The sequence below is a fragment of the Aotus nancymaae genome, unplaced genomic scaffold (assembly GCF_030222135.1).
Source record: "Aotus nancymaae isolate 86718 unplaced genomic scaffold, 86718_ANA_hifiasm-v0.15.2.pri h1tg000010l, whole genome shotgun sequence".
Lineage (NCBI taxonomy): Eukaryota > Metazoa > Chordata > Mammalia > Primates > Aotidae > Aotus > Aotus nancymaae.
Genome location: NW_026988421.1, coordinates 40582322 through 40604079, shown reverse-complemented (window position 1 = coordinate 40604079; position 21758 = coordinate 40582322). Strand labels below are relative to the sequence as shown.

General features: G+C 33.4%; 1 protein-coding gene and 1 pseudogene across 4 annotated transcripts in view; both read left to right on the top strand.

Moving 5' to 3' along the window:
* Positions 1–21758, top strand: part of KIF20B (kinesin family member 20B) — a 68217-nt gene that overhangs the window by 45544 nt on the left and 915 nt on the right. For 3 of the 4 annotated variants that reach the window (XM_012454754.2, XM_012454755.2, XM_012454751.2), the window contains 9 exons: positions 4787–4912; positions 6010–6134; positions 7722–7877; positions 11711–11887; positions 13482–13592; positions 15328–15525; positions 17993–18094; positions 18737–18887; positions 21141–21283. In XM_012454754.2, coding sequence (XP_012310177.2) covers positions 4787–4912; positions 6010–6134; positions 7722–7877; positions 11711–11887; positions 13482–13592; positions 15328–15525; positions 17993–18094; positions 18737–18887; positions 21141–21283 — 1289 coding nt within the window. The remainder of the gene's footprint in view (positions 1–4786; positions 4913–6009; positions 6135–7721; positions 7878–11710; positions 11888–13481; positions 13593–15327; positions 15526–17992; positions 18095–18736; positions 18888–21140; positions 21284–21758) is intronic. The other variant, XM_012454753.2, reaches the window with a different exon arrangement.
* Positions 377–4779, top strand: LOC110567909 (cytochrome c-like; annotated as a pseudogene).

Genomic DNA, 21758 nt, shown 5'->3' with positions numbered 1-21758 from the left:
AAATAAAGCCAGTCAAAGATTTATATAGATCACAATGAATGGCATAGATTTCTGGACAAAATTGTGTAAAGAATATACTTCAAATATCTTTAAATTAAAAAACAGGATTTTTAAAAAGATTTCAAAAGTCACTTAATAATTTAGATTGAAATCCTAGGTGCTGAATTATGAATTATGCTTTTCTTACTCAGATTATATTGATTTATTGTTTGAAATATTACAAAATAACTTTTTTTTTTTTTTTTGAGACAATTTCGCTCTTGTCGCCCAGGCTGGAGTGCAGTAGTGCGTTCTCAGCTTACTACAACCTCCGCCTTCCTGATTCAAGCAATTCTCCTGCCTCAGCCTCCTGAGTAGCTCTCTGGGATTACAAGCACCTACCACCACGCCTGGCTAATTTTTGTATTTTCAGTAGAGACAAGGTTTCACCATTTGGCTAGGCTGGTCTCGAACTCCTGACCTGAGATGATCTACCCACCTCAGCTTCCCAAAGTGCTGGGATTATAGGCATGAGCCACTGCGCCCGGCCACAAAATTGCTTTTATAGATGATACAGATTTCCTTTATTAAAATTATACAGACTCTTCTCCTCTTTATTACTCACTCCTTAATTTCTTTGTTCTGTGAGTGAGAGAGCTACGATTTGAACCCAGGTGTGTCTCAGTCTTAAGTCTCAGACTCTTTACTAATCCATGTTATTTGTACTTAGGCAACAAAAGAAAGGGTAAGATGACCTGATTATTACTTATTTAGCTGACTTGTACATTGGTGGGGTTAACTTGGATGGATAACTTGGATGTGAAACTATATCTCTGCATACAGTACTATTTTCTTCTGCCTTTCTTAGGCCTTGTTACCTTAACATCTCCTATTTCATAGGAGATAGTTCATATTTATCTTTTAGGATTTCCTTTTACTTTGGCTTCTTTGTCCCTGTTGGTGAATGTGGACACATCTTAGATATTCTGGAAAAGTCTACCCTTGGACTGAATGTTGTATAGTTTTTATCATATTTAAATTTTTGGGGTTTTTTTGCCACATATGGAGAAGTGGCATAGGCCCACCGTGACTACTTTAATCTGACTTCCATCTTTCTTTGCTTCTAAGTCACCTGTAACCTACGTATTTTAAAATCTACCAGCATTTTGCAGTCCCTTCTTTTTATTTTTTTTATTATTTTGATGTTACTGTACACTCTTCTTTTCCTCAGTTATGTTTATAAAGTAGTATTTATTGTAGTATACTTTTTCTAAATACAAAGGGGTATAGCTCCTCCCACCTTTTGAAATTCTGTTGTCTCAGCTTTTATAATCTATTCTGTACTATTTACCACTTTTCTCTCAGAGTGAGTCTCAGCCACTCTGGTAACTTTCCTGATTAAGATATCATCATCTGGAGAGTGGGACGTCCGGCTTCTGAGCAGTAACCTTTGTTGCGCTAACGACGAAAAAGAATTAAATATGGGTAATGTTGAGAAAGGCAAGAGGATTTTTATTCAGAAGTGTTCCCAATGTCACACTGTGGAAAAGGGAGGCAAGCACAAGACTGGGCCTAATCTCCATGGTATCTTTGGGCAGAAGACAGGTCAGCTGAAGCCAATAAGAACAAAGGCATCATCTGGGAAGAGGATACACTGATGGAATATTTGGAGAATCCCAAGAAGTATATCCCTGGAACAAAAATGACCTTTGTCGGTATTAAGAAGAAGGGAGAAAGGGAAGATTTAATAGCTTATCTCAGAAAAGCTACTAATGAGTAATAATTGGCCACTGCCTTATTTATTGTGAAACAAATGTCTCATGACTTTTTTATGTGTACCATACTCTAATAGATCTCATACACCAGAATTTACATCATGAATGACTGACAGAATATTTTGTTGGGAAGTCCTGATTTAAAACTAAGACTGGCTTGTGGTTAAATGAATATGTTCAGTTTTTGGATTTTAATAGTAATTCCAATTTAGTAAATTCTATCACTGTTTACCCCTTCTAAAGATATGATTAGACTTCGTTAGTAATGTTAAACTTTTTGCAAAGATGGTGAGTGCCATCTTCAAACTTACTGGAGATTGGTTTTATATGTAGATTTATGTAACTGGTTATGTGAATATATTTAAATATGGGGGAAATTCCTTCACTGTCTCAGAACCAAGCAAGATTCACCTGTGTTTTGTGTTCATTTGCCTTTTAAAGGCAAGGGTTGAAGGTAAATGGGTAGCAATGGCTATATTTTTGGCCTTAACTATGCCAATCTAATTAGAATTCCCTGTATTTAAAATGGTTCCTTTTACTTACTGAAAGGCATTCTGTGTGGTTTATGTGTAATATCAAAAATTATTTAACACTTCACACATTTTATAGATGATGTATAAGGTCACATGCTTTTAAAATAGTAGCCAATTAAACTTCACTCTTGGATTCTTTACAATCTAAGTCAAACTAAGTTATAATTTAGGATTGTCTTTAAACAGCCATTCAGAAACAAAACTGTGCAACTGCTGTGTATTTGTAATTGGGAATGGTGCTTTTGCCAACTTAAAAGGATTAAAGTAGAGGAGATATACACAAATTTAAAAATGATGTGTGATAATGACTTAAGATAATTAAAAAGAAAACCACACACACACAAAAAAGATATCATCATCTTTTATTTCTTCATTTTCTCCTTTAGAGAAAAAATGCTCCTGTGATTTTAGTTGTGTATGAAACATTTCCCTACAAACAGCAAACAACACTGTATCTTCAACTCTTAGGACTTTCCCTGCCTCCTAAATTTCTGTTTGTTTGCTGAATGCCTTTCACTTACCTATCTTTAATATTGAATTATTAAACAATGTAGATCTAATACAAATAAATGAAATTTACCTTTTAAAAGTGTACAGTTTAGTGGGCTTTACTTTCTACTCACAGAATTGTGGATCCATCAATGATATCTAATTAGTTTGTTTATAGTAATGTAAAGTGACAAAAGTGAACATTTTTGCCACTTCAAAAAGAAACCCCATACCCGTTGCAATCATACTCCTTTCACCCCTTTCCTCCAGCCCCTATTGGCCTCTAATCTACTTTCTGTCTGTATGAATTTGCCTATTATGGACATTTCGTATTAGATCAGTTCACACAATATGTGACCTTTGGTGTTTGACTCTTTTACTTAGAATAATGTTTCCAAATTTCATCTATATTGTGTATGTATTAGTACTTTATTCCTTGTTATGGCTGGATAATATTCCACATATTTATGTATCAGTTGATAGACATTTGGGTTGTTTCCACTTTTGGCTTTTATGAACATTTATATGCAAGTTTTTGGCTAAACTTATATTTTTAATTTTCTTGAGGATGGTAAGCAAATGCTGAATGTGAAGCACTTGATTACTTGTTCATTTGATAGTCATTTACTTAGCTATGATAGCCCATAGCTATCCTTAGATATATCTTTTGATAGCTATGATGAGATACCTATCTCAAACTTCTTTGCTTTATTTTCCATTTTATTGGTTGTGTATTTTGGGGTTCTTTTCTGAAATAAAATATAAATTACTGTAGGCAATGACTGATTAGATAATTCTCTTTTTTCCTTTACTGCTCTAGTTTGCTAGCTTTCAAATAATAGGTGACTAGCCATTAGTGAGGTTATCATTGGTGTTCTGGAAATTTCTTAATTGATAACTAGATTTGTGATTCTTCTAGTCCTCAGTTTAGAGTCAAAATGCAAAGTGTAAGAGGGAGGGAATTCTTTGAATAAAATTATAATTAATTTTGTGTAATATGAATATATTTTAAAATCATGCTTTTTGAAAGAAAAGATTTATATGTTGATACGAAGATGACTTTAATCCTAGGAGGAATTCTGTTTTACTAGCATACCTGGAAGCCTGCATCAATGGACAAATACTAAAAACTGCTCATACAGTTTTCTCTTACTGTTTAGTTTATTTTACATTTGCTTTATGTGCAGTTTGAGGCAGCCATCTTTGGGCATTTGTGTTACTAAAAGCAGCCTGAGATTGAGCTACGCATTTATAGCTTTATCACCTTTAGTTGGTAAGAGTTCTCTGAAATGAGCCCTGCTACTATGTGCCATCACCAGAGGGAACAAACTGATCTTCTCTCTTTATCCGTTTCTTACAGACAGGGTTAATATAGAGTTGCTTAAAGTAATTGCTGTAGTCATTCTTCAAGGGCCAGAAAGAATTTTAGTAAGGCTAGTAATAATAGCTTTCCAAAAGTCATTTCTGAGGAGCTGGTTTTAAATAAAAATTTAAAATAGAAATAAATATTCGACTTTGAATTGTTTCTAGAAAGTAATTACTTGAGATTAAAAAAGCATTTCAAGTTGGGCTTGAGCTTTTTTAGTTTTAGGTGGTAAAGGTTTTAGTTTTGGTTTGAGAATATTTAACACTGAAAATAAGTATTTTAAAAAAGAATGTTTTTTCCCCTAAATCCTAAGATCTATGTTTATAGTAATAATTTAGTTTTATTGGAATAGTTTAGTTGTATTAGAAATTGTTAACTTTATCTGAAAAAACTTTTTTCCATTCATCCACTTTTGCAATCATCCAAGCATCCATCTTTATACCAAATGTATATTTAGTATGTCATATATACCAGTACTGCTGTAGACATTGAGGATATAGTAATGAATAAGACGAAGTTTCTGCCTATATGGAACTAATATTCTATTATAGTTAATAAAAATGTATTTTAATTTTAGAAGAACTTAAGAAAAATTGGATATCTAGAGGCTATTAATTTCTAAAATGTTCTCCCCCAATTTTTAGAGCTAAATGTTAAAGAGAAAATAATTGAAGACATGAGAATGACACTAGAAGAACAGGAACAAACTCAGGTAGAACAAGATCAAGTGCTTGAGGCTAAATTAGAGGAAGTTGAAAGGCTGGCCACAGGTAAAACAAGATTGCTTACATTTCTTTAACTATACTTTTTCATTAAAAAAAAAATTCCTAGATCTTTCCTTGTTAAAGTAGTATGAATTTACAGTGATTCATAATGGAAAAGTATTTGGTGTTTTTTGAATGTCCTATTATTTGTCATTTTCCACTGTGATAAAAATGGTTTTATCTCAGTAAAATTATATGTAGTAAAGGAGTAAGGGCCATGATAACTTATGATTTAAAAATTGCAAGTTATGGATTGTAACTTGCAATGTTCTCTAGATGTTAAGAGAAAGCTTTCAACTGAGTTTCACCTTTGTCAGAGTTTTAGCATTGTCATGAATGTTGATCTCAATAAATATTTCGATTTCATTGCTTTCAGAATACTGTCAGAGTTTTTCTAGAGTATATGGAAAAACATAACATTTACTAATAATAAAGTTATGTGTGATTTTTGTAGAAAGGGCAAGAAATTTAGAATTAGAAAATGGTCTATGCCATGTTATATATAACCTTGGCAGGGTACTAGTGCTTACTCAACATAATTTTCCTCATCTGGAAAATGCGGTTGATGATGATAATGCCATATATACTATTGTACATTATTCTTTTTTTAAAATCATCTGACTTGAAGATTCATATTGTACATTATTCTTATAAAGATCAGCTGAGATGAAAAAATATAAGAGTGCTTTGTAAGCCCTAAAACTCTATAACCGTATTTTGGTGGATGAAATTGTGATGAGGATGAGGACAATGAATCTGTGTGACTTCATATTTTTCTAGCCACTTTCATGGACATGAAAAACCTTTTTTTTGAGAACTGCATGAAGTTTCCTATATAATTAATAAGGTTTGACAGTGAATTTATTATACTATACTATGAACACTATTCAGCTGGGTTCCTGAGAGGTCCCTGTAGTTCTTCTTCACTAAGAATTTAGTAAGAACTCCTAAAAGTTCAACTACAGAATAGCCTCAGGTCTATTTTGGTCTGTGTTCTTTGTCTGGGTTCTACTAATTTGTTTCTTTAGCCCTTGTCAAGTGTGTCTCTACATGGTATAACTTTTGCATATGCTTTAAAAAATAATTTTATGTCTTCAAATCAGAATTGGAAAAATGGAAGGAAAAATGCAAAGATTTGGAAATGAAAAACAATCAGAGGTCAAATAAAGAACATGAGGACAACACAGATATACTTAGAAAGCTCAGTAATCTTCAAGATGAATTACAGGTATGACTTTATGTATGTTTTTATGTATGTATGTATGTGTCTTCGTTGTATTTCTAATAAGAGGATAATTCAGTATTTTGTATTTTGTAAATAACTTAGATATGAGTGAAATAATACCTGGCAAATGTTAATATGTAAATATAACTTTTCAGTGCAATTAAAATGACATGGGGAAGAAATTCCAAGATACAACCTATTAAGTGCCAATGAAATACAGTGATTGGGTCCTCAGTTTTATATTTTACATATTTAATTCTTAAACCACCACTTCTAATGTCTTTGTGCTCAGTTTTTTACGCCTTAAACTTCTTATTCATCAAATACTGCTGTAGAGAAAATGACCATCAGGAGAATTATTTTGATTAACTGTAAATAATTTCTTCAAAGTTTAATTACTAAATTGGAATAGAGTTGTATGTTGGAACACCGAAATACATATAAAACTGTACTATATAGAAGCTATTCTATTTTGTGTGTGAAGAATAGAATTCTATTTTGTGTATATAGAATAGAATATAGAAGATATTCTATTCTATTCAGCTTTAATATACAACATACAGGAGAAACTTTTTTTTCCATGGGATTTACCAAATACTATATTTTGTACATTTTATTAGAAATGGCATTCATAACAGTAGCTGAAGGAAACATAATAATGATTTTGGGAGATTGGGTGCATCTAAATTAAAAAAAAAAATTCAGTATATGTATTAATCATATGCCAAAAACAAATACAAAAATATACTTTTTTTGTTATTACATAGTATATATTCTAGAATTTCCCCTTTTCTTTGTGAAATTCCAAAAGCAGCTAGAACAAAATAAATACATTATTAATTACAAAAAAAGTGTATCAACCATATTGAGAAAGTTTGCATTAAAAAGTATTGTGTGGCCGGGTGTGGTGGCTCACACCTGTAATCCAAGCACTTTGGAGGCCAAGGCGGGCGGATCACCTGAGGTCAGGAGTTCAAGACCAGCCTGACCAACATGGTGAAACCCCGTCTTAAAACAAAACAAAACAAAACAAAAAAGTATTTGTGTATTTTGCATTGTTCTAAGATGATGTAATCACATTAGTGTAGATTATAAACTTTGTAATCCTGGAATGGACTGCCATACTTTGTAGTACAGTGATTTTAGGAGTCTTTTAAGTGGTAGTATTGTTTTTATTTCAAATGAAGTTCTACTTGGACTTTTTATATATATTATTATATGCTTCTAAACCCAAAGAATCTGTGGTACCAGTTTGAAAATTACTGATCAACAGTATTCTCTGTCAGGAAGATTTGAGTCAATTTAAGTGTTTCAGAAATTTAAATTGTTTATTTTTTCTTAAGCTCCCTGATAAAAGTATTTAAAAGGACTTCATAGGAAGATAAAGTTTATAAAGGAAATACAATTTAGGAAAGCAAACCAGCTAATTTTTTTTTTTTTAATAATCTGAAACTTTGATCTTTTCACTAAAGTGAAATACTTAAAGTTTTTATAGAGGGGAAAAGTAATGGATAGTATGAAAATGTTATAAAAACATGTATTGATTACTTTGTAGAAATGTGATAATAATTACACCGTTTATATATGTAGGAGTCTGAACAGAAATATAATGCTGATAGAAAGAAATGGTTAGAAGAAAAAATGATACTTATTACTCAAGCGAAAGAAGCAGAGAATATACGAAATAAAGAGATGAAAAAATATGCTGAAGACAGGGAGCGTTGTTTAAAGCAACAGAATCAAGTGGTTGGTAACAATTGTATCTTTGATGTATTTCACTTGCTTTCCTTGATGAGTTAAATGTATTTCTGGAATTACCAGTTTCTACATGGTTTTGTTTTTGGTTTTATAAAGGCAGGTTGTCTTATAAGATAACTTTTCTGTCCCAGTTTATCTTGACATTCAGTAATGTTCTTGTTTTAACTTGTTTCTGTCCATTTAGCCTGTTGGGAAAATACCTTCTTGGCTCTTACTATCTAGATATTGAAGTTAAAAATATCTTCCTTTTGACTGTTACGGAGTATTCCCTACTACATTTTGAAACTTTGCATTTTGAACTGTAGATTCTAATACTGTGTACATTTTATCACATAAAGTCACTTAAATAGTTTCTAAAAGACTATACACATAGTAGAAAAGACCTTCAGTTTTACATTTACTAGCTGTAGCTCTTGTAACGATTTTATCTTAGCGTGTTCTTTTTTTCTAATTGGCACTTGTTCTGTTTGACATGCAATGTTGGCAATTGGAAAAAAGCTAAATGTTATCATTAATCATAGCTATTGTGCAACAAATAATCATTTTAAAATGAAAAACCAGTGTCTATAAAAATAGTAACTTGGCAGTATCATATTGTTATCTGTTAGCATTTCCTTTTTTTATTGACTACATTTGACTGAAAACAGTTAAACTTTCCTATAAAAACTGGAAGATTCCCTCCCCTCCTGCTCTGCCCTGCCCTCCCCTTCCCTCCCTCCTTCCCTCTCTCCCTCCTTCCTTCCCTCTCTCCCTCCCTCCCTCCCTTTCTTTCTTTCTTCCTTCCTTCCTTTTTTTAAAGAGTCAAGATCTTGCTCTGTCACCCAGGCTAGAATGCAGTGGGGCAGTCATGGCTCACTGCATCCTCAAACTCCAGGATACAAGCAATCTTTTTACCTCAGCCTCCCAAGTAGCTGGGACTACAGGCACACACCATCACACCCAACTAAATTTTTTAGTTTTTTGTTGAGATGGAGACTTGCTGTGTTGCCCAGGCTGGTCTCAAACTCCTGGCTTCAAGCAGTCCTCCTACCTAAGCTTCCCAAAGTGTTGGGATTGTGAGTATGAGCCACTATGCATTGTACCTGGCCTGGAATGTTAATTTTCAATAAGATAAGGATGATTTTCCCACTTATTCCCCTTAGCTTTAAAGCTGCTTTTAGCATTGAACATTGGTCAGAGTTGGCCAATTTTTATTAAAAATGAGACTTTTGTGAGCTAAACTTTACAGCATACTTGCTAAACTCCAGACCATACATGTATTCTACTCTAGAAATCAAGACTTTGGTTGAAGTATCTGTCATTATTGAAGCTAAAGGGACTACCGTTGAATGCTCTGTCCTTGTGTCACCTGGTGTAAATAAACTTTCTTTGCTCCCATAAAAAAAGTTTACTTTTTTATTTTGAAATCATTTTATTTACAGAAAAGTTACAGAACGAGTACAGAGAAATCCTGTATACCTATCACCCAACCTTCCTGACCAGTAGTTAGAGGCAATATGCAAAATTAAAACAGAAGGCTTTCACACTTGCTGTATTCCAAATCATTGGTTTCTCTGGCAGCAATGCCAGCATGTAAACCCACTTTGAATTTTTATTCTAGTTTACTATTTTCTCTCATATGTTTCTTTATCATATACTTAGGTTGTGTATGTGTTTGCCATATTTAAGAAACACGGTTTTGATGCAGTGTTAATTTTTGTTGTAAAATTGTAACATATACGAAGGAAAGTAAATAGAACATAGTTTCGTGAGTTACTGTAAAGCCAGCACCCACTTAACTAATAGCTATTTCAAGAAGTAGAACACTGCTGCACCCTAGAAGCTTGTACTTCTGCCTCTTTTCTAGTGGTAATAACTAATTTGTTCTTCAGTTTTATATTTCAGTTTTGTCTGTTTTGGGTTTTATGTAAATTGAAATATATTAATACATTTGTACCTGACTTCTTTTCATTCACTATTTTATGTTCATGAGAATCATCCATGTTTCCATGCATGTATCTGGAGTTAGTCCACTTTCATTGCAGCATATTTAAGTGTATGAATATACCACTGTTAATTTATTTTAATATTGAAGATATTTGGATTGTTTTCTGTTTTTTTTTTAATACATTTTTATCCATTTCTTTTGGTGCACATGTGCATATATTTCTGTTGTATGTATATATATAAGACAATTACTAAATGATTACTAAATTACATACATTCTATGTGAAATTCTAGTAGAATGCTGCACTGATTTTCAAAGCAGTTGTACCCATTTATACTCCAACTAATATTGCAATAGCTATATAGTCCCACCAAGAGGTGGTATTGTCAGTCAGTTTTTAAAATGGTTTTAATGTGCTTTTCCCTAATTACTAACGAAGTTGAAGATTGTTTCATTTGTTTATTGGCTGTGCCTATACAAGTTCCATTACCTGTTTCTCTGTTGGATTGTCTAGCTTCTTATTTGTAGGAATTCTTTATACTTTTCTGGATAGAAGCCCTTTTTGTAATGTGTTGCAAGTACCTTCTTTCTATCTCTAGTTTGCTTTTTCTTTCGTACTGCCTTTTTATAGGTAGAAGTTTTATAAATCATTATTGTAGATATTGTAGATATTACAATTATTATAGATACTTTTGCAGTATTATTATAGATAATTTTACCAATTTTTTAATGAAGCTCAAGGACTTGGAGATGCTATCTTATGTTATTTTCTGGAAACTTTGAAGTTTTATCTTTCATATTTAGATACTAGAATTGATTTTTGTGTTGGTGTGAGATAGGGGTGAGAGCTCTTTATGTTTGTTTTAATGTGGATTACCAATTGACCTGGAAATATTTATTGAAAAGGCTATTTCTTACTCACTGCTCTGCCACTTTTGTCATAAATCATTTGCCCAAGGGTTAATTTTATATGTGATGTAAGAGTAGGGTTGGGTTTTTTTTTTTTTTTAATTTGGTTATTCAGTTGTTTCAACACCATTTATTGGAAAGATCGTCCTTCTTTTCATTAATTTTTTTTTACCACTTTTGTAGGTCAGTTTAGCATACATTTGTAGATTTTCTCTTTTGTCCCATTGATTATTCTATCTGTCTTTACACACTGTCTTGATTATTGTGCTAGCTTGAAATTACATAGTTAATTGTTCTCATTTTCTTCATTTTCAAAATAATTTTGAGTATTCTAGATGATTTGCATTTCCATATAATTTTTAGAGTTAGGTTTTCCATTTCTACACATATTTGCACATACCTGAATTTTGATTAGAATTGCTTTTATTCTATAGCCCTATTTGGGGGAGACATCTTAACAATATTTAGTATTTTGGTCATTGAACACAGACCAATCTCTCCATTTATTTAGGTGTTCTTTAATCTCTTTCAGGAATATTTTATGGTTTTTCATGTTTAGGTTTTACATGTTTTCTTTAATTTATCAGTATTTCATGATTTTTGAACCCATTATAAATAGTCTTGTTTTCTGTTTTTATTTTTCTGTTGTTTATTGCTGTTGCTATAATTTTACCTTCTAATTTCCCAAATATTGGCAGAAATGCTGATACTAGTTTGAAAGCAATAGCTGTAATTGTGTATTGAAAGCAGTTACCATTAGGCTGATTTTTGGAAAGAGATGGGATATGGATAAAAATAACATAGACATTTAATGTATAAAATGATATGTATTTTGTTTTATAATTAAATATTTTATCTAGACTACTTAATTTGTTATATCTTGTTTGAAGCTATATTTATGGTGTTACATGTAATAATTTCTAAACATTCTTACATTCATAATATATCAAGCTTTATTTTAATGTTTTGTTTATTTCCTGGTTAGGAAATACTGACAGCACAGCTGGCAGAGAAAGATAGTGACCTTCAAAAGTGGCGAGAAGAACGAGACCAACTGGTTGCAGCTTTAGAAATACAGCTAAAAGCACTGATATCCAGTGACATACAGAAAGATAATGAAATTGAACAATTAAAAAGGATCATATCAGAGACTTCTAAAATAGTCAGTAGAGTCTTTTTTTCTATGCCTTTTTAGTTGAACATAGTAATTACTTAATTGACTAACTCTTAAAGGATAAAAAAAGTGTAAGTCTGAATACACCAGAAAGAAATCAGGAGTATTTAAAATGTGGAGATTTCTCATGATTTTGAGTTTTGAAGTTTATCATTAAGGTTGATTTGTCAATCAATGACTGAGATGTAGCATTTTCTCTAATATTTTGGTTATATCTCTCAGGTAGAGTAATTAGAAAATCAGCAATTTATGGTTTAGTCCTTAATATACCTTTAAAATATGAAAATGTGATTTAGTATGAATTCTTGGTAAATTTGAACAGTTGGGCCCATCCTTAACTTTATTTTATAAAGATACAAATTATTATGAAAGTAAGCCTAATGGTAGAGAGACACCATGAGTCATTCAGCTGTTACTTTTATATTACCTAGGGATTGGAAATCCTGAAAAAGAAGAAAATTGCCTTTTACAGATAGCTGCTTCCCAGTAAATAGGATCTGGGTACATCTGAAGCTAGTCTTTCCAGAATAAATAATCTGTATTTAAAAATCTGCTACTCTGAAGCCTTCAGACAATAGGAAAAATATATATGTGTGTGTCACATCAAAAGACTATGATTCTAAGAGAGATTACCTGCTTTAAAAAATGGTAGTATTGTGTTGTTTAATATAGACTAGAAAGTCAGAAAAACTAGGTATCAACCACTGTCCCTGTCGTTTTGGGACCTTTGAGAAAAATAACTTAACATTTCTGATCTTTATCCAAAACAGATAATAGTGTTTTTCTAACAAGAGTTGTGGACTTAATGAAGATTGTAAAACAGGTAGCACAGTTCTTACTCCAGTGGAAATCAATACATACTAGTTACTTTCCCTTTTATGAATTCAGTAGAGTCTTTCTTATTTGACAGTAATGGGGAAGTGACATAAGAGGTTTACTTGACTTTTGATTTTGTTGGCTATGATGAGGAGGTCTGTGTTAGAATTTATTAAGTTTAAAAATGTAATCTGATATTTCTTTATAAATTGCCTAAGTAGAGTTTTGAAATAGAATTTACTTTATGACTGAGAAAATGGGATGAAGAATGTGATGCAAGAAAAGATTTAGTTTTCATTATGGCCCTTTATACTTTAGTGCTATAGTTGCATTCCTGAGAAGCCTCTAGTTTTTCAAAATTGTGTTATCAAAAGCAACTGCTGGGATACTGAGTATGACTGTGCCATTTAACATGTGTAGTTCCCTATTTCCTCATCTGGAAAGTAGGAATAATGATTCTTGCCAGACATTCCTGGAGAGTTACAATGAAAATAAAGCAAGAGAATGTATGCAGAACACTTGGAAGTTGCAAGCAATCTTTTAAATTTCTCCTTAGATCAGACTCAATAACTAGAAAGTGACCCAACCTTTACTGAGTCTCTGAGGATGAAAGAGAAATAGGAGGGCCAGGTGGTCATTAAAGATGTCTTTACTTACTTCCACTATTTAGTTTTACACAAATCTTGCTTTTATATTCTTTATGTGAAGTGTTTCAATATATTTTCAGGTTACAATGCCCCATTGCTTTAATATTTCCTTACTTTAGGAAACACAAATCATGGATATCAAGCCCAGACATAGTAGTTCAGCAGATCCTGACAAACTTCAAAGTGAGCCTCAATCAACAAGTTTTGAAATGTCAAGAAGTGAAGTAGAGGTAGGTATTTGGCAGCACAGTCCACTTATTTATTCTCTTTATCCACTATTAATTACTAAATAACATTTACAGGAGTAATCAATTGTTGAAGATATCTTACTGCACAATTAGCTATCTGTGCTCTGTGCTGTGTGAAACTAGAGGCTTTTGAGGGAGGAGAGGTGAAATTCTTTTGGGAGATCATATCCCCAAATGATGTCAATCTCATCTTAAAAGCCATAGATCTGTTAATATAAACAGACTTGATGGTTAGAAATAGGAAATCCTACAAAAGATAAAATAGGGATAACTTGCTCTCATTAAAGGTTGCTTGAATATCATTGTATTAAATAGTATTTTTTGGAATTCTATCCATTTGATAGCTTTGTCGCCAGTCTTCAGTAACAACTCACGAGTTTTCTTAATTTGTATTGGGTTTGGGGTTCTGTGAATAACTTTGGATACTACAGAGTTTCTCAGATTGGAAATGAACTAGATAAAAATTTTATGTTACTTAAAATTTTTGAAGATAAAATTACTTTTTAAATTTCTTTTTAAAACACATTTATTGGGAACATTCAGTGTTGGGAACCATTCTAAGCACTGAGGATACAAACATCAATAAGACATGATTGCCATCCTCAAAGAGTAAAGAATCTAGTAAGGTAGATATATAAGTGACTGACTTGTTTGATATTACTTTATGGGCTATGTGTTATAGTAGAAATATAAAGTGAATACTATAAGGAACACTGAAAAAGTTAAAATGAATTTTGCCTGAATGGTTGTGAAAGATGATACCATATTGTATCTTATGAATAGAAGCTTATTAAGGAGACAATGGGAAGAAAAAGTCTTTTTTTTTTTTAATGGGATTTCACTGTGTTTCCCTGGCAGCTGGACTTGAACTCCTGGGCTCAAGCAGTCCTCCTGCCTCAGCCTCCTGAGTAGCTGGGACTATAGGCGTGTGCCACCATGCCCAACTGAGAAGGGCATTTTAATCTGGGAAAATAACATGAGCCATTCCTTTTCTCTTGGTTTTTTCTTGACAGTTCTTAGTAGTTTCAAATAATTAGCACTGACCTTGGGGACTAATACAAATCATAGAGTTCACAAAAAAGTTTGAAGTTGATCTATAAACAAGGCTTAATTTTTGATTGGACAAACACATATAATGGAACATTTCTTTCTCCATAAATTTATGTATGTTGTCTTAAAACCTCCTGGTTCCAATTTTCTAATTCCAGCAGTTATTGTATTATAATTGTGTCTTAGAGGACCATAATGTTATTTCTACCACATCCTGTTGGCTATAGGGCCCAAATTCAAATAGAGGGGAATGAGAGACTCTCATGGGAAGAGTAGCAGAGTATTTGCAGCCTACTTTAGTATAAGCAGGGTGTTTGTCAAAAATCCCAGCCTCCTCCTCCCTTGGAGATTTCTGATTTACTAGAAATCTCCAAGGGAGGAGATTGTGGTGGGTCCAGGAGTCTTTTAAACAAATTCTGTAAGTAATTCTTATGATTATACAAGTTTGGGAAATACCGATCTCTAAGTTGCCCCTAATTACAACATACCATGTAAGAGTCTGAAGAGGGTAGATGATAACTCAATCTTTTGTCCTTGGTGTGACCCAGCACACTTTTTGTCTTTCCCAATGCAATGTCTTGAATAGGCATTTGAGAGAACTAATTCTTTGTAGTTTATAAATGGATACTCTACAAATAATATTTTTTACTTTTAAATTCTGTTGTAGGCTGGATCTGTAGTCCGTGACTCTTGTGAAGTGTCAGCAGAAAATGATCAAAGCACTCGATTTCCAAAACCTGAGTTAGAGATTCAATTTACACCATTACAGCCAAACAAAATGGCAGTGAAACACCCTGGTTGTACCACACCAGTGACAGTTAAGATTTCCAAGGCTCGGAAGAGGAAGAGTACTGAAATGGAAGAGGTAAAACTGATTAGTAAATTTAACAAGCAAATCTTATTATAAAGCTGTTATAGCATATAGTTAAACTCTGCTATATTGTCTTCCTGTTCATAGGCACTGCTGTTAGAGACCAAAATCACAATTTATGGTATACTTTATACCCTTTAAGACTATCACTGTGGGCTGGGCATGGTGACTCATGCCTGTAATCCCAGCACTTTGGAAGGCTGGGGCTGGTGGATCATTGAGGTCATGAGTTCAAGACCAGCCTGGTCAACATGGTGATATTCCGTCTCTACTGAAAATACAAAAATTAGCCAGGCATGATGGTGCACACCTGTAATCCCAGATACTCAGGAGGCTGAGGCAGGAGAATCACTTGATCCCAGGAAGTGGAGATTGCAGTGAGATGAGATGGCATCACTGCACTCTAGCCTGGGCGATAGAGCAAGACTTGATCTCAAAAAATTAAAGAATATTATTGTGGTTTAGTGGTCTTCAGATAAAAAGCTGAGGATATTAAAATATATAACTTATCTCTTGCTTCGTTAAACCATAATACATCAAATGATGGTGGATTTTACTGGAGAGCTATTTCAGTATACCAGTCCTGTTCATACTTAAGTCACTTTCCCTGTAATGGAAGAGAAAAAAGAGTGATGTAGAAATAAGAGAAACTGAAATGGCTAATTTGCTTGGGTATAATCTTTGTCATTTAACTAAAAATTTAATCTTTGTGACCATAGCAAGTTTTAAAAGAGAAATTCTTTTTTCATCAGCCAATGTTAAAAATTGGGTCTCTATGTAGTGTTAGGCTAAAAACTATTTACCTTTTCATACTGCAGTCTCTTGATTGTAGGGTTGCCAAGTCTACTATGTCCTAGCTGTGGAAATTTGGCAAGTCAGATGAGGTTTCTGATCCTGTTTTCTCCTTTTTGAAACAGTGGATTAACATGTTTAAAAATGCTTAGCTTTTGCTCTGCAAGTGGCAGATAGATAATAAATGGTAATATTTATTTTTAAAGTAACTTGTTTTAAGCTTAAAACTAATTACAAACTCTAGCAAAATAACTTTTCTTCAACTTTCTTTTACTTCTTTAAAGAGTAGTATATTTTCAGGCTGGTGGAAGAGTAGAAATAGTATTAACTATACTCCTGAAGTTCTCTGTCAGGTAATAAATTTGCTGAGTGAATTTATTCATAGTTTTTCTGCTACACATGTAACACCTTTAGAGATTGTTTTGTATAGTCTTACTAGTTAACTTTTGTTTTATATTTTTTTAATTTTAAAAAATACCATTAAAACACTGAGTTTCACCATCTAGTTGGCTTTTTTTTGATCAATTTTTTTTCAAGGAAGAAGGCTAAAATATAAATATTTTACTAATTTTACTGTTGGCATATGTCCTTCATGTATATTTCAGAAAAGATTTACAGATTGTTGTAGATACACTACATAGAAACTTTAAATTTTTTAACTGATTTTGCTAGATCTTTACTGCTATAATAAACTAAGTACATGGGCCCTCATGAAAATCATTTATGCAATGCTATATTCTAATCCAGTGAAGACTCCAAAGAGCTTCTTACTGACGACTGTGTGTGGAGGTAGCCTCATGGTCTCTTTTCACTTGCTTCCCATGATTACCGTCTGTTTTCCCCCTGTCGTGGCATCTGCTTCTCATGACCCTTATAACTTCTGCTTTCTAACTCGGATTCTGAGGTTCATTCATGATCTTTTCTCTGCTTCTCTTCTTGCCCTTTTTTTCCCCTTTTATGCTTATAATCTTTGGTACAACTAGAATTTACAGCGGTTCAATTCAGTGAGTATATCTGTAAAGGACTTTGTACTACGTGAGGTTATGTGGAGAAAAGAAGAGTAAGATGCCATGCCCATGTAGTAGAGAAGAAAGATAATATTTTAATTTTTTTCACATTTTACCTGTGGTTATATGAAATTTTGTTTTTATTTTATTTTCGATATTGTCAAATGTCAGTCAGTGAGAGGACTTAGACATAGATGCTTGTAGTGTTTGGGAGTTAGGCAATAGGTAGGTGTATTGCTATCCTGTATTTTAAAGCTCAGTTTCAAATAAAAGATAGTATTCCTTCCATGTTTTTCATTTAACTTATGTAATTTCATTACTTGTGATATGTGTGAAAAATTCATACCTTCAGTCAGAGTTTCTCAACTCTAGCACAGTCGACATTTTGGGCTATATACCTCTTTTTAAGGGCTGTCCTGTGCATTGTAGGGATATTTAACAGCATTCCTGGCCTCTCCCCCTCTGGCCAATAATATCCCCTTCTTTCTGGCAAAGACAAAATATCTTCAAACATTGCCATTGTCCTCTGAGTTCAAAATTGCCCCTGGTTAAGAATCACTATTTTAAGTGATAATACAGCTTTTTACATATTTTCTTTTTTGAGTCTAGAGGAAGAAAATATTGTCAAGAAATTAACTGGTGCTAAAATTCATTATTTTTAGGATTTGGTGAAATGTGAAAATAAGAATAATACTACACCTAGAACTAATTTGAAATTTCCTGTTTCAGAGGATAGAAATTCTTCTGTCAAAAAGGAACAAAAGGTTTGTCTTTTAATTTGTCCAAAATTGTAGCAATCATCAAGAAATCCAGTTGTGGGCCAGGCGCGGTGGCTCACGCCTGTAATCCCAGCACTTTGGGAGGCCGAGGCGGGTGGATCACGAGGTCAAGAGATCGAGACCATCCTGGTCAACATGGTGAAACCCTGTCTCTACTAAAAATACAAAAAATTAGCTGGGCATGGTGGCACGTGCCTGTAATCCCAGCTACTCAGGAGGCTGAGGCAGGAGAATTGCCTGAACCCAGGAGGCGGAGGTTGCGGTGAGCCGAGATCGCGCCATTGCACTCTAGCCTGGGTAACAAGAGTGAAACTCCATCTCGAAAAAAAAGAAATCCAGTTGTGTCCAATTATAACTCTTCTCTTTTCTTTATGTCTGATTCAGTTGAAATTAGCATTTGGCCAGTAGCAGCTACTTCATGTGTTTACTTCTGTCTTTAACACTCTCCCTGCCAAACTCTTTTTGCCATTCTCCGGCCCTTTTATCCCTTTCCTTATGTACTTAATCCCAAGTTTCCTACCTGAGAATTCATAATCTGTCTCCAGACTCTTTAATTCAACTATGGCCATAACTGTTTCCTTCTAACTCTTCTCATTAACAATAACAAAAAAATGTTTGTTTTTTTAGGTTTCCACACGTCCATCATCTAAGAAAACATATTCTTTACGGAGTCAGGCATCCATAATTGGTGTAAACCTGGCCACTAACAAAAAAGAAGGAACACTACAGAAATTTGGAGACTTCTTACAACATTCTCCGGCAATTCTTCAATCAAAAGGTTTGCAGAAAATTAATTAAATGACCTTTTCTATTAGATGTAGGGTACATTCTAATACCTAATTGATATATAAATTCAACGACTGTTCAGTGAATATTATACTTCAAACAGGCATTGTCCTATACTAGGTACTGTGGGAAGAAACATGTAAAAGAATGATAGATCTAGGTGTCCACTATGCATTAGAGGAGAAAGGCTTATATTTAAGTAATTGATCCAGAGCAGGCTGCTTAATATAGTAATAGGGGTACAAGCAAAAGTATGATAGTATTGCAAGGAAAAGAGCTACTCTGATAAGGGGGCTTTGGGAAGATTTTATGGGAGAGATGGGATTTACCCTGTGTATTGAATGTGGGCAGGATTACACCCTCTAGCTGTCCAAGGGTGAGAATACAGTCATGGGTTCTTAGCTTCTATTTTTGGTTGGGCCAGGAAATTCCCTTCCTTATCCCTGTTTTCTGCTTATCACTAGAGACAGAAACTAAAAACCATGTCTTCAGGCTGCTAAAAGCCTAAAACAAAACAAAACAGAACAGAAACAACAAAGTAAGGTGGGTTGGAGAAGCTTGCCAGTGTTAGTATTATGGTATATATCCTTCTAGTTTTCTTTTTTCTTTCCTATGCATATGTAAACATTATTTATGTATAATATGTCAAAAACATGTATTTTCATAAGTACCTGTTGAGTTTAGCTGCAAAAACAGTATGCTTAGTGCTTTTTTCTTTATAATATAGTGTGGACATATTGATACCTATGTATATATTAAGATATACACACATGTGTCTGCTCATATATAGAAGGAAGGGTTTCATCACAGGTAGAGTATCAGAAAAATGTAGGAAATGTTTATGCAATTACAGGCCACAAGATGTATCTGGCATGTGGAATGTAGAAGGACGATCTTAGGGGTGAGGTGGAGGAACGGGTTTTTGTGAGGTTACCTGAGTGATGAGTGACAGCAATAGGATGAATTAGAGACCAGAGTGAGGAATATTACCGAGTACCAACATATGTATGATTTTTAAACAGTTTTATTTTTTTAGGCTGTACCATAGGCAATTACAAAGACTTACGTGATGAGCCTCCCTTTCTGCATCAGACTTGATACATAGCCAATGTGTTATAATCTTTTAAGGGAGTTATATTCAGTGATCCAGCCCCATGAAGCTAGTCATGCTCTTACTTGTATTTAGCCTGAGTACCTCCATTCAGAGCCTCTTTATTGAGGCCTTTGGTGGAAGCCTTCTTATGAAGGGGAACAGGAGGGGGAGCCTTGAAGTCACTTTTCTCCATTGTAACTTGGTACTTTTCCACGGATAGCTACCCCCAACCTCCAGCCCTGAGGTCTGTAAAACTGCAGGAGCCTTTTGTTTGGGGCTGCCTGGATAGTAAAATGACCACCTCTTCTATGCTGATCTATATTATTCTGTGGTGGACTATGGAAGAGGTAGGAGCTGGTCCTTTCTCAGGTTTAGCTTCTTGCATATACAGTTGCTATAAGTAGTTTAAAAACTAGATTGTTACTTTCATTTTGGCTTGTTGTCTTAATTGACTGCTCTGATACTGGACCGTCAGCTTGTTCAAGCTCAGCTCAGCCCTTAACAAGTAGTCTCTCAATTGAGTCTATTTCCTTAAATGTTTTTTTTATTTTTAAAAATACATAGTTGATACTACACGTATGTGAATTTCTATCCAGGAATTTTCCCAGATGGAAATATATTTTCTATTAAAATAAAAAAAAGCAATGTACATAGGAATTTAAAAATTTCTATTCTACTCTCTAAAAGCAACCAATTGTTAACAGTTTGGTTTCTGGCCATGTGTGTGTGGACTCTAAAGGGTTTACAAAGTTATTTTCACTCAATACTCATTGTGCATAACTTTATGTGTGATCATTGAACTAGATCATCTACCACCTTATTTTTAATGCTGCATGGTCCACTATGTATATATCCTGCTCTTTTATTTAACATAGCAAAAACATCATCCAAGTCGTTAAAGATGCCTGAGTTTTGTTACTACATTGAATATTAATCAAATGATATTTATTTGTTATTTTTTTGCTCTTGATCATTATTTCAATTTTTTTTGATATTTACTTTTTTCTTTGTGAATTATCTATGTGCTTTCACCATATATATATTGCAGTATTTTTAGTTTCCTTATGCTCATTCTTTATTAAGGATTTCAAACCACCTTTGCAGTTAGAAAATTATTTATTTCAGGAGCTAATTAACATTTATATCTTATAGCAAAGAAGATAATTGAAACAATGAGCTCTTCAAAGCTCTCAAATGTAGAAGCAAGTAAAGAAAATGTGTCTCAACCAAAACGAGCCAAACGGAAATTATACACAAGTGAAATTTCATCTCCTATTGATATATCAGGCCAAGTGGTAAGCTAGTATTTCCATTTTCATCAATGTAAAACTGTTCATGTTCTTTTTAATTTTTTACAGTGGTTTAAATTTCAGTCCTTTAGATCTCTTAAAACACATGCTTTAAAGGCCATGCTTTTGGTCTCACATATGTTAAGTTTATACTAATTAAATATAAGTACTGTATTAATGTATACAAGTATCATTCATTTGCATGTGAAAATTCATCAGAGGAATTTATTTCCAATAATAGAATTGTCACCATTTAGCAACTTATTGGCCTCCAAAATCTTTTTTTTTTATTTTTGTTTTTTAAATGACAAGAGTTATACAAATCTGGGCCCAGGTGTTCCTGGTAAAAATATAAAATTGACATTCAGCCATTTCCTCCCACCTTTCCCCTAAGCCTCTGAGGGTCTATTAAGAAGTGACTAGTTATCACCCTGACTCTATGACTCATTCTGACTCAGAACAGTCTGTGCTGTCACAGGGA